Raw genomic sequence first — 12,898 nt, 5'->3', positions numbered from 1 at the left:
GTGCACCCAATATGCTTCCTATATTTGAAATGGAATTCTTGTGTGTGTGTGTGTGTGTGTGTGTGTGTGTGTGTGTGTGTGTGTATGTGTGTGTGTGTTTAAGATTTATTTATTTGTTGTGTATACAGTGTTCTGTCTGCATGTACAGAGGGCATCAGATCTCATTACAAATGGTCATGAGAGTTGGGTGTGGTGGCACTCGCCTTTAATCCCAGCACTCGGGAGGCAGAGGCAGGCGGATCGCTGTGAGTTCCAGGCCAGCCTGGTCTACAAAGCGAGTCTAGGACAGCCAAGGCTACACAGGGAAACCCTGTCTCAAAAAACAAAAACAAAAACAAATGGTCATGAGACACCACGTGGGAAGTGACCTCAGAAGCTTTGGAAGAGCAGCCAGTGCTCGTAATCTCTGAGCCATTTCTCCAGCCTTTTTTTTTTTTTTTTTTTTTTTTGAGACAGGGTTTCTTTGTGTAGCCTTGGCTGTCCTGGACTCACTTTGTAGACCAGGCTGGCCTCGAACTCAGAAAACCACGTACCTCTGCCTCCCAAGTGCTGAGATTAAAGGTATGCACCACCTTTATCTGAGCTCCCAGCTATTTTTTCATCCATTAAATATATTTTTAAAGTATGTTATATATGTGCATGGTCACGTGGGTGTGCAGGAAGGAAGCAAGAGGCAGATGATGAGTTCCCAAGAGTTGGACTTAGAGGTATTTGTGAGCAACTTGGCATGGGTGCTGGCAAGCAAATCCAGGCCCTCTGCAAGAGCATCGGGTGTTCTTAACTGCTGAGCCATCTCTCCAGGGCCCATTTTACTGTGCTGTGATCGACAGGGAAAAGGAGCCTGAACACCAGTGGTGCATGGCTATACTCCCAGCATTCAAGAGACGGAGACAGGAGGATCACTGTGAGTTGGAAGGCAGCCTGGTGTATATAATTAGTTCCAGACCAGCCAGGGATACACAGTGACCATGTCTCAAAAATCAATAGGTAAGGCTGAAGCGAGGGCTCAGCAGTTAAGGATGCTTGCTCCTCTTGCAGAGGACCTGAGTTCTGTTCCCAGCACTACCTGTAACTCCAGTTGCTGCAGGGGATCCAATACTGTCTTCTGGATCCCGAGGGTACCTGCGCTCTGATGTTCATATCTCTCCTTTCTCCCTTACCTTCTCCCACACTCACACGTAACTCTTAAAAATACAAACTGCTAAAGGAATCACTATTTTAAAAAATAAAATAGTACATTTATTTTTGATAGACTAAGTATTTGCCCAAGATTTGACAAGCAGCTAAGACAAGACTTGGGCCTGAACCTTGGCTCAGATATTCCCACTCCAGCTTCCAGGAAATCACTTGTAAGGTCAGAACACATATTGGAAATGTTCCTAACTGACTGGGTTCCACGAGGCAATAGCTCATGACTACTCTGCAGTCTTTATTTGGTTTTTTATTTTATTATTATTATTATTATTTTGTTTTGTTTTTTCAAGACAGGGTTTCTCTGTGTAGCTGTGGCTGTCTTGGACTCACTTTGTAGACCAGGCTGGCCTCGAACTCACAGTGATCCGCCTGCCTCTGCCTCCCGAGTGCTGGGATTAAAGGCGTGCGCCACCACGCCCGGCTACTCTGCAGTCTTTATGTAATGCTGTTGAGCAAACCTATTCCTCAACTTTACAAACCAGAACACTGGAACTCAAAAACTATTTAGTTAATTACCCAAAGTTTGATTGTCAGGGAGCTGAAGGTTGGGGTTTTTATTCTTGGTTTTTTGTTTGTTTGTTTGCTTTTTGTTGTTTTGTTTTGGTTTTGATTTTGTATTTTGAGACAGGGTTTCTCTAGTAGTCCTTGGCTGTCCTTGAACTCACAGAGATCCACCTGCCTCTGCCTCCTGGGTGCTGGGATTAAAGTGCACCACCATGCCCAGCTAGGATTTTTATTCTTGTTGGTAACAGTTATGATTTTTTTTCCTGCAGTTCTGGGCCCCAAACCCAGGGCCTTGCACACCTCAGGTTAGGCAACGGACTTGCCTTCTTCCCAGCGGCTTCTTCTTAATTATAGTTTTTGTATGTGGGATGTGTTTTTGTTTTGTTTTGCTTTGTATCTTGGACAACCAACAGAATAGCTCTTCAAATCTTCTAGATATGATCTACTTGCCTTCACGCAAGTCCATGCAACTTGCAGAAGCTGTAGGTTCATCTGCAAACAGCATCTTGTCCCTCAGAAATCCCCAGTGTTTCCCTCTGAGCAGCGCTGAGCAGGACGCACTGCACTTACCTTCCTGCAGTTATAAAAGTCCCGGACTTACCTTCCTGCAGTTATAAAAGTCCCGGTGCGGGTTGTTCTTCAGCTCCTTCAGCTCATCCATCTCATTCAGCATCTGATGGACCTGGAACTTGGAGGACAGGAACTTCAGACGCCGGTGAGAGTACGTCTTACTGTGAAAAGTATACACACAGGAGCTGAAATCTTTCCTGACCCGTAAGGAAAGCAGTAACAATTTCAAAGCCTCCAGGACTCTTCTTCTCACCCATAGGAGGAAACAGTTCCAGGAACAAATACTGTTTGTTCCTCCACAGTTAATCACACTGAAAAGTGCCCAGCTTTCCATTAGAATTGGACTTAATAGGGCTGGAGAGATGGCTTAGAGGTTAAGAGCACTGGCTGTTCTTCCAAAGGTCCTGAGTTCAATTCCCAGCAACCACATAGAAGCTCACAATCATCTATATTGAGATCTGATGCCCTCTGCTGGCCGGCAGGTGCACATGCAGGCAAAACGTTGTATGGCTAGGTGGGTAAGAAGACCTGAGTTTGGGTCCTAGCACCTATTCCTGGCATCTCACAATTCCACCAGGCCAGAGGACCTATGCCTCTGGTGTCCATGGGGTCTGCACTCACACACACATATTCACACACAGACACTTGTGTGTATATATATATATATATATATATATATATATATATATATATATATATGTACTTTAAAAAGGGGGGCGGGCGTGGTGGCGCACGCCTTTAATCGCAGTACTCAGGAGGCAGAGGCAGGTGAATCGCTGTGGGTTCAAGGCCAGCCTGGTCTACAAAGCGAGTCCAGGAGAGCCAAGGCTACACAGAGAAACTCTGTTTCGGAAAAAAAAAAAAAAGCTAGGTGGTGGTGGTGGTGCACATCTTTTGTCCCAGTACTCAGGAGGCAAAGGCAGGAAGATCTCTGGTCTATAGAGCAAGTTCCGGGGCAGCCAGGGCTAGAGAAACCAAACCAAACAATAATGATGATGATAATTTTTTTGTTGTGTTGTTTTTCGAGACAGGGTTCTTCTGTTTAGCCTTGGCTGTCACTGTGTAGACCAGGCTGGCCTCAAACTCACAGTGATCTGCCTGCCTCTACCCAGAGTAGGGCTGTAGCTCAGTTGATAGAGTGCCTGCTTAGCACGTAACTAGTCCTGTGGTTGGATCCCCAGCACTGCATAAACTGAGTGACAGTGTAAGCTGGAAATGCCAGTTTTGGCGGAGGGAGGCAGGAGGATAGAAGTTCAAGGTCAATCAGGACTAAATAGCAAGTTTTCTGTTAGCCTGAGACACTTCAAATAAACAAACAGGTGAAAGGTAGAGGTGACAGATGATAGAGTTGATAGATAGATGACAGATATAAATAGATAGATGCTGGATAGACAGATGAGAGACTGAGGATACATACGTAGATATGGATAGATGATAAATAGATAGATGAATAGGTGTGGGTAGGTGGTAGAGATAGATAAATAGATGATTGATAGGTGATAGATAGATGCTGGATAGACAGATGAGAGACTGATGGTAAATAGATAGATAGATAGATAGATAGATAGATAGATAGAAGATAGACAGATGGATGCAGGCATGAGGCCCTAGTAAGCAATAGAGGAGCTGAATGCAGCATTTGAACGCAGTGAGCACGTGCTAAGTGTTCTCACGATCATCAGTAACACTGGTTGCTGATGTTTAGAGCTCAGTCAACACTTACACGGGCCCCTGTGCAATTAGAGCGAGCAAGAAGTTCATGTCATCCAGGAAGTCATCCAGATTCGGGTAAGAGTAGGGCTTGGGCTCGTCCCTGCCGGCGGCTGCTTCGTCAGGGTAGATGTAAATCACACCCCCCTTCATCCTGAGCGGATAGCCCAGGTTTGCAGGAAGGTCCTCGGTGCGGAAGGGGTCTTCTCCTTTCTTCGGAGGAGGGGTAAAGACTTTTTCAACGAAACACAGAGTGATATATCAGCACATGGGACGGATGACCATGTAAAAATAATTCAAATAATTACTGCAACATCTCATTCGTTTGTCATCTCATAGCTCGTTAGTTGAAATTATCCAACTTTACTTACTTTGTCTTTTTTTTTTTTTAAAGACAGGGTCTCACTATGTGTCCCTGGCTGGCCTAGAACTTGCTATGTAAACCAAGCTGGCCTCAAATTCATAGAGAGATCCTCCGGCTTCTGCCTCCCGAGTATTGGGACTAAAATCATGGACCATCACATCCAGCTTAATTTGACTTTTAAATAAAGCTTATTTCCCTACTGAGTTTTACAAAGTGACTAAATGCATAATATAAAAATAATCAAGAGAGGGGGCTGGAGAGATGGCTCAGTGGTTAAGAGCACTGACTGTTCTTCCAGGTTCAATTCCCAGCACATGGCAGCTCAAAACTGTCTGTAACTCCTGTTCCAGGGGATCTGGCACCCTCACCCAGACACAAGCAGGGAAAACACCAATTGACATAAAATAAAAATTAAAAAAAGAAATCACCTTTTAACCCCTACCCAGATCTAGCCAATGGACAGAACATTCTCCACAGTTGAGTGGAGAGTGGGGTATGACTTTCACACGAACTCTGGTGCCCCATATTTGACCACGTCCCCTGGAGGGGGAGACCTGGTGGCACTCAGAGGAAGGACAGCAGGCTACCAAGCAGAGACTTGATGCCCTATGAGCATATACAGGGGGAGCAACTCCCCCTCAGTCACAGTCATAGGGGAGGGGAATAACGGGAAAATGGGAGGGAGGGAAGAATGGGAGGATACAAGGGATGGGATAACCATTGAGATGTAACAAGAATAAATTAATAAAAAATTAAAAAAGAGAAAGAAAAAAAAGAAATCACCTTTTAAAAAACAACAACAACAGGAAGCAACTAGAAGCTGAGCAGTGGCCTTCAGTCTCTTGGGAGGCAGAGGCAGGCAGATCTAAATTCAAGGCCAGCCTGGTCTCCAGAGCAAGTTCCAGGACAACCAGGGCTACACAGAGAAGCTCTGTCTCAAAAAACAAATAAACCAAAAATCAACCAACAACAACCAAACAAAGAAAAACTAGGATAATAATTTATCTAGCATAAGAATATCTTTCAGAGGGCTGGAGAGATGGCTCAGAGGTTAAGAGGACTGACTGTTCTTCCTGAGGTCCTGAGTTCAATTCCCAGCAATCACATGGTGACTTATAACCATCTATAATGAGATCTGATGCCCTGTTTCTGGCCTGCAGGTGAACATACAGGCAGAGCACTGTATACACAATAAATAAATAAATAAATCTTTTAAAAATGGTTTTCAAGCTATTTAGAAGTAGTATTTATATGATGCAATTGATATACTACTTACAAATACTTTTTTATTCATTTTTGAGACAAGGCCTAGGCTGGTCTCTCACTTGCTATGTAGACTAGACTGGCCTAGAACTCACAAAGATCCACCTGTCCTGGCTTCTGAGTATCGGCTTCAAAGGCGTGCACAACCACTTCTTTCTTTCTTTCTTTTTTTTTTTTAAACAAAATTCTTTTTTCAAGACAGGGTATCTCTGTGTAGCCTTGGCTGTCCTGGACTCACTTTGTAGACCAGGCTGGCCTCGAACTCACAGTGATCCACCTGCCTCTGCCTCCCGAGTGCTGGGATTAAAGGTGTATGCCACCACCACCCGGCTTAAAACAATTTTTAAAAAAGATCTATTTATCACATATACAGTGCTCTGCCTGTATTATGCCTGCACACCAGAGGAGGGCACTAGATCTCATTATAGATGGTTGTGAGCCACCATGTAATTGCTGAGAATTGAACTCAGGACCTTTGGAAAAGCAGCCAAGGCTCTTAACCAGTGAGCCACCTCTCCAGCCCCACTATTTATTTATTTATTTATTTATGTGTTTGTTTGTTTATTTACTTATTTATTTAGATAGATAGGTTGATTGATAGATAGATAGATAGATAGATAGATAGATAGATAGATAGTTAAGGGGACCTGGGGGTAAAATTTTGAGACTGGGTCTCACAGCCAAAGCTGGTGTCCATTTGCTCTATAGCTAAGGATTACCTAAATGCCAGATTTCTCACTTCTACCTTCCAGGGCTGCGATTCCAGGCAAGTGTCACCATATCCAATGATAAACACTTTTAATTTCCTGAAATTGGTCAGCAGGGGCTTTCTGCTTAGAGCAGTTTATTGCTTAATTAAATAATTACATAAAGTAGCAATAAAACTCCAGTTTAAAATAAGGTACAGAATATTACCTTAAAAAAAACAAAAAAACAAAAAAAACCACCAGCCTCTTGCCAGGCACTTGTGCTGCACACCTGTAATCCCAGCACTCAAGAGGCAGAGGCACGTGGAGCTCTGTGGTTCAAGGCGCCTGGTCTACAGATCGAGTCTGTAGGACTGTCAGAAAACCCTGTCTCTAAAAGCCCTGCCAAAAGAAAAGAAAGAAAGAAAGAAAGGTCTGTATGTGGGCTGCACCTTGAAGGCCTTCGTTGATTCTAGACACGTGGATATAGGATGAATAAGCAAGGAAAAAGGCAATCCAGGGATGGGGAAAAGCCTAGAAAAAGAACAAATTCTATCAAGTGTTGTTATATGTAAACATGTTTTTGTTTTAAGCCCAGGTATAGGATAAAGGGGCTCCTCCAGTTTGTCCACAGCTGAAAACTGTTTACTGAGAGGTGATCTTTGTCTGCTGGGAACTGCCTCGTGCAGGCGCGTGGTCTTTGCCAGTGGGAATAGAAGCCAGACACGGAACAAACACACACCCCCTACCCCCTACCCCTCCCACCTCCCTCACCCCTGCCCTGTTGCTCTTGGTTGCTGTTGATGCAGATTGGACTTGCCCCCAAGAAACCAGCCAACCCTGAAGAGCAGGAAGAAGCTAAGGAAAAACTACGCCCCATCTCCCCACTAACCTTCTCTCCCCTACCTTGTGTTGGGGTGTTGGAAGGAACTGGGGTAGAGAAGGGAGAAAGAGATAAGAAACCAAAATAAAAACATTAAAAGTATGCCTACAGGAAAGTGCTGAGCCACACGGAGCTCTAGAAAGGCTTCCGACTTGAGCTCAGAACCACACGACACACTCGCTTGTAGTGCCTGAACTTGAGAGGGTAAGAGAGGAAGATCAAAGAGTTCCAGGACATCCTCATCTACAAATCAAGTTTTGAGGCCCACCTGGGAAACTTAAGGTCTTGTCACAAGCAAACACTCCATCTACAACAAAGACTAAGGCGGGTGCAGTACATGCTAAGTGAGGAAGTAAGAACTTGCAGGGCCCTTTGATGGAGGCAGGGGATTCCGACCGCTCGGTGGGGGATGGGGAGCAGGAAAAGGCTTTTATCAGGGAAATAACGAGCTTGGATCTGTGTTTTAATAACCAGTATAGAAGTGAGGCCGAGACAAAAGAGGGTGAGGCTGAATCATAGCCTTTGCAACCACTGAAACAAGGAAATTCACAGGTCAATGTTGGGTTTCAGCGATGCTGACAAGAAAAATTGTAAGGGTCAAATCAAATGATTGATATGTGGGCCACAGGCGGGGCCAGTGGCAACTATGATACTTTAAGGTTGGGTCACCGATAATGTAAGATCATATTTAGTAGGTGGCATAATTATTTAGTAGGCTCTATACATATTTAGTAGGTTATATATATTTAGTAGCTTATAGCTAAAGCTCATATTTAGTAGGTAAGCCTAAAGCTGTATATATTCCTTACATTCATGAGAGGATAAGTTACCTGGGTAGAAGCTCTCATTTGCTACCAAGGCTTCGCCGTCGATATTTCTCAGGTACTTGGAGGGGGTCTTGGGGAACCTCTGGAATGACTTCTGCATGTATTTCTCCCGTATACACAGCGCCCGATAGAGACCTTTACAAACCACCTCAAAGTCTTCAACTGTTACCTGCCGAGAAAGTGTCACAGTTGAGTCTGGGAGAAGCTGGGAAGTGGTCAGGCTGATCTCTCATAGTTTGGTCCCCTGCTGACCTCCCCTGCCGGCCTGATCTACTGAACTGGAACCCTGGGACTCTCTGCAGGGGAGACTCCTGGAGAGTCTGTCTATCTGTCTGTCTGTCTCTTCTTCTTCTTCTTCTTCTTCTTCTTCTTCTTCTTCTTCTTTATTCCATTCTTTTCCTTCTTTCTTTCTTTTCTTTTTTCTTTCTTTCTTTCTTTTTTTTTTTTTTTTTTTTTGGCTTTTTGAGACAGGGTTTCTCTGTGTAGCCTTGGCTATCCTGGACTCACTTTGTAGACCAGGCTGGCCTCAAACTCACAGCAATCCACCTGCCTCTGCCTCCTAAGTGCTGGGACTAAAGGCATGTGCCACCACACCCGGCTGTGTTATTTTGCTTTTTGAGGCAGGGTTTCTCTGTGCAGCTTTGGCTGTCCTAAACTCACTTTGTAGACCAAGCGGGCCTTGAACTCACAGAGATATGCCTGCCTCTGCCTCCCAGATTAAAGGTGTGTGCCACCACGCCTGGCCAATGTGCCTATCTTTTTAAAAAACAGTTTTGAGACGGTGTCTCACTTTGTAGCCCAGGCTGGCCTCCAATTTCTGTCTCTTTTTTCTGAGTCCCAGGATTACTGACATGCTTTACTATGCCCAGCTTGTTTTGGATAATCTTAGAGAATTTTATCTCTGTCTAAAAAGAGAAATTCTAGAATAAAACTTGGTTTGAGCTGGGGGAATTTCCTGCCTCACCTCCAGGTTACTGTATTATCGAACCCAAAAAACCTTCTCTCTGAGGATAAGGATGATCCCAAAGGTTGGAGACTGGATCCTGACCAGTAAGTCTATTTTGAGAGCTCGTTTGGAGTTCCATCAGGGCAATGCAGCTGCTGGTGCATCCTTGACTGGAGGGGGTCCTCTACCGCAGGTCCTTTTTCGCTGAGTGCGCAGCTTGGGGAATGTCACCCACATAGCTGGTGAGGAAGGAGACACCCACCCAGCCAGCCAGATCAGGGAATGATCCCTGGCAATCAGCAGAGTGCCACCTGTCACAGCCAGCCAGCTCACAGTCGCTTAGTCTATTTTGAAAGAAAGATGCTAGCTTCAGGCGCAAGGAACCTGGACCAAGTGCTAGGTCCGGGGGTCAGCTTCCAATGACTCTTGTTCTTACCGTCACGCTGTGGACCAAGGCAAGGGTGGGCTCCTACACACCATGTGTCCCCGCCCTCAGCACCTTAGCATTCAAGGCCTAGCTGCCCAATAAGGGCCAATGAAATTGAGCCAATTGCTGATTCTAAAGGCCTGGAGTCCTTAAGCCCTAAGATGCCCTCCTCATCTCTGTGTTTACATGTCAAGGATGCTCCTGTTAGCTACAGGGCAAGGCCAAGTGGGCTATTCCTCAGCAGTTTAGCCATATTCAGCTGCTAAGTGAAGCCACAAAACCCCAGGCCCAGGTTTCAGGTGAGGGATCACTCTTGCCCGGCTCATGTACATCTTCCCCCTTGTTTCTGTTTTCGTTTCTACCAAGCACACCCATGCCAAGGATGTCTCCTGATTTTAGCCCTTTGAAGTCTGGCGTTTTCCAAATTGTGTTTCTTGTGTGTTTACCATTTCCTCAAACATCTCCTGTCCATTCTTTAGTGCCTGCACTGCCATTGATCCAGCACCCCGGTTACCATGCTGAAGAAAATAAACAAGAATGGCTTGCATTTCAGCAGCCTGAGCCGGGTGAGCATCTCAGGCCTCACCCGCCCGGGTCAGTTACATGAGAAGGGGGCTCAGCATTGGCTCCGAATCTATATTTGGAGCAGAGACTGAGGGCTCAGTAGCAGTTTCACCAATATGATGCTGATACCGCAAATCCCAGTGGCAGAGATTTATGAGTTGGCCAACGGCTGGGATAAGACAAGCAGGGCAAATTGTTAGTAACACGAGTTCGTTATGTATCCCTGTGGCGTGCTAGACTCCATCCCAAGCAACATCTGCTATGTAAGCAAGTGCGGTGAACCCAGAGATTTTATGTGGTCCAAAGACAATGACCTGTGGAATTTTCTCTTTCAGAAATTGTTTTTAAGGGGGCTGGAGAGATGGCTCAGAGGTTAAGAGCACTGACTGGGCTTCCAAAAGTCCTGAGTTCAATTCCCAGCAACCACATGGTGGCTCACAACCATCTATAATGAGATCTGGTGCCCTCTTCTGGCATACAGGTGTACATGCAGGCAGAGCTCTGTATACATAATAAATAAAAAATTGTTTTTAATTATGAGTGAACATTTTGCATGAATGCATGTGTTTGGAACACAGTCCTCTCCGTGGAGGTCAAAGGCACGTATCACAGCCCTTGGAACTGCAGTTCCAGACAGTTGTGAGCCACCATGTAGGTACTAGGAATTGGACCTAGGTCCTCTGCCAGAGCAGTAAGTGCTCTTAATCACTGAGCCATGCCTCCAGCACCCCTTCCATTAGATTTCCATTTCTTTGTTTGCTTGCTTTGGGTGTGTGTTGTGGTGCCCACACAGAGGTCGGAACAGTTGCAGGAGTTGGTTCTTGCCGTCTACCACGTGGAGCCTGGGGATGGAACTGAGGTGTCCAGCCTAGGTAGCCAGGACCTCTCCCTGCTCAGCTACCCTGCCGTGCCCTGGCCCCATATCCCCTCACCTCTGTTCCTACTTTATGGTGCAATCAGCAAGAAAAAAAAAGGGCTCTTCCCCGCCGCTCTCTTTGGTCCTTTTGCCCAGTCTGCCCACTGTAGCTTGGGTCACCTACAGTGAACCCTGCTCTGTCTTCTCGATGTACAAGCAAATTGGATAAAGCAGAAATGATAGAGCAACACAGAAATAGGGCATCCAGCATTAGCTCTGAAATGTGGGGGAGCGTGATGAGGGCAGTAACATCTACCTTCACAGGAAAGGAAGACATCCCGGAGCCCCGAGTGTCTGGCTGTGTGCACATCTGCTGGCAAGCACAATGCAACTCACCCCAGAGGCGTAGTCGCCAGTGATCTGTACCCTCTGGAAATCAGGCACATTCTCGTAGGTCGGGGATGAAGAAATCAATTCTTCGATTTGAGACAGTTTGGTAGAAGATGCTTCACTTTGCGGAATGGACAAATTAACAGTCTTCCGTCCTTGGAAGCGCCTTTTTCTGGGTTTGAAATGAACAAATAAAGGGAATTAGCTTGGTCTTTTTCAGAAGTTTCATTGTTGGGCTGGAGATGGCTCAGAGGTTAAGAGCACTGACTACTCTTCAAAGGTCCTGAGTTCAATTCCCAGCAACCACATGGTGGCTCACAACCATCTACAATGTGATCTGATGCCCTCTTCTGGACTGCAGGTGTACATGCAGGCAGAGCACTGTAAACATAATAAATAAGATCTTTAAAAAAAAAAAAAGGCTGGGCATGGTGGCACTCACCTTTAATCCCAGCATTCAGGAGGCAGAGGCAGGTGGATCTCTGTGAGTTTGAGACCAGCCTGGTCTACAAAGTGAGTCTAGGACAGCCACGGTTACACAGGAAACCCTGTCTCAAAAAAAGAAAAGGAAAAGGAAAAAAAAAAAAGAAGGTCCACTGTCATAGATGGATTTTCACTATGCTGGTTTATTTTGAGGCCAAAAACATAAAAAGTAAAATATGAACTACATAGCCAGGTGGTGGTGGCACACGCCTTTAATCACAGCACTCAGGAGGCAGAGGCAGGTAAGATCTCTGAGTTCGAAGCCAGCCCAGTCTACAGAGTAAGTTCCAGGACATCCAAGGTTACACAGAGGACACCCTGTTTCAAAAAAACAAAAACAACAACAAAAAGAGTTGGGTGTTAGAAACAAGATACCGCCATAATGGGAGAGGAAAGCACTGAGCAAAAATGAGCAAATGTGACAGCTTTTTTAAAAAAACAGGGGACCTACAGGTATATATATATGATTTATTTATTTTATGTATATGAGCACTGTATTTGGATGTATGCCTGCATAACAGAATAAGGCATCAGAGAAAAGAGGGCATCAGATCACATTGTAGATGGTTGTGAGCCACCATGTGGGTGTTAGGAATTGAACTCGGGACTTCTGGAAGATCGGCTAGTGCTCTTAACCACTAAGCCATCTCTCCAGTCCCCATGAGGGACTACATTAGAAGGCCTTCAACATGACACCTTTCTTCCCAAATGATATAGGACAAATAGAGTAGGCAGTCTAGCCATTACAGTGAACACGGATGATGGTGCTTGTGTCCTGTGTCATTTTATTCCTGCTCCTTAAGTTCTGTTAGTACAGCAGCACCGCCTAGTACACATCTGAACTCCCTCCCACTCGATCCGAAGGCTGGCTCCCCTGTCTGTGCAGTTCTGGGGAGGAGGCCCCGCTGCTGCATGAGACCTGCCTCCCTCTTTCTGTCATAAAGCCATCAGCTTGGCGCCATCATGAGTTCCCTTCCCTGATGTCCCCTGTCACCACAGGCCCAAAGCGGACCATATCAACTGGCCATGGACCCACAACTCTGAAGCTCTGAGCCCAAATAAACCTTTCCTCCTTAAGTCCATCTGGTTTGGGCATTTTGTCACAATGAAGACAAGCTAACACAACAAGCTACCTTATAGGATTTCTGTGAGATTTGATGTATATAAAATGCCTTCCACAGTATTAGAAACTTCATTGTGTTTTCTTTTTTCTTTCTTGTTGGGTTTGTTT

General features: G+C 45.4%; 1 protein-coding gene across 2 annotated transcripts in view; it reads right to left on the bottom strand.

Moving 5' to 3' along the window:
- The window catches only part of AMPD1 (adenosine monophosphate deaminase 1), a 28,779-nt gene that overhangs the window by 9,190 nt on the left and 6,691 nt on the right, over positions 1–12,898 (bottom strand). For both annotated transcript variants that reach the window (XM_084755341.1, XM_084755342.1), the window contains 4 exons: positions 11,191–11,356; positions 8,005–8,170; positions 3,992–4,211; positions 2,300–2,429 (listed from right to left, as the gene is read on the bottom strand). In XM_084755341.1, coding sequence (XP_084611467.1) covers positions 2,300–2,429; positions 3,992–4,211; positions 8,005–8,170; positions 11,191–11,356 — 682 coding nt within the window. The remainder of the gene's footprint in view (positions 1–2,299; positions 2,430–3,991; positions 4,212–8,004; positions 8,171–11,190; positions 11,357–12,898) is intronic.

This window comes from Acomys minous (genome assembly GCF_964271855.1).
Source record: "Acomys minous genome assembly, chromosome: 14".
Taxonomy (NCBI): Eukaryota; Metazoa; Chordata; class Mammalia; order Rodentia; family Muridae; genus Acomys; species Acomys minous.
Note: the sequence above shows the minus strand (reverse complement) of the source record. Positions and strands in the feature narration are given on the sequence as shown.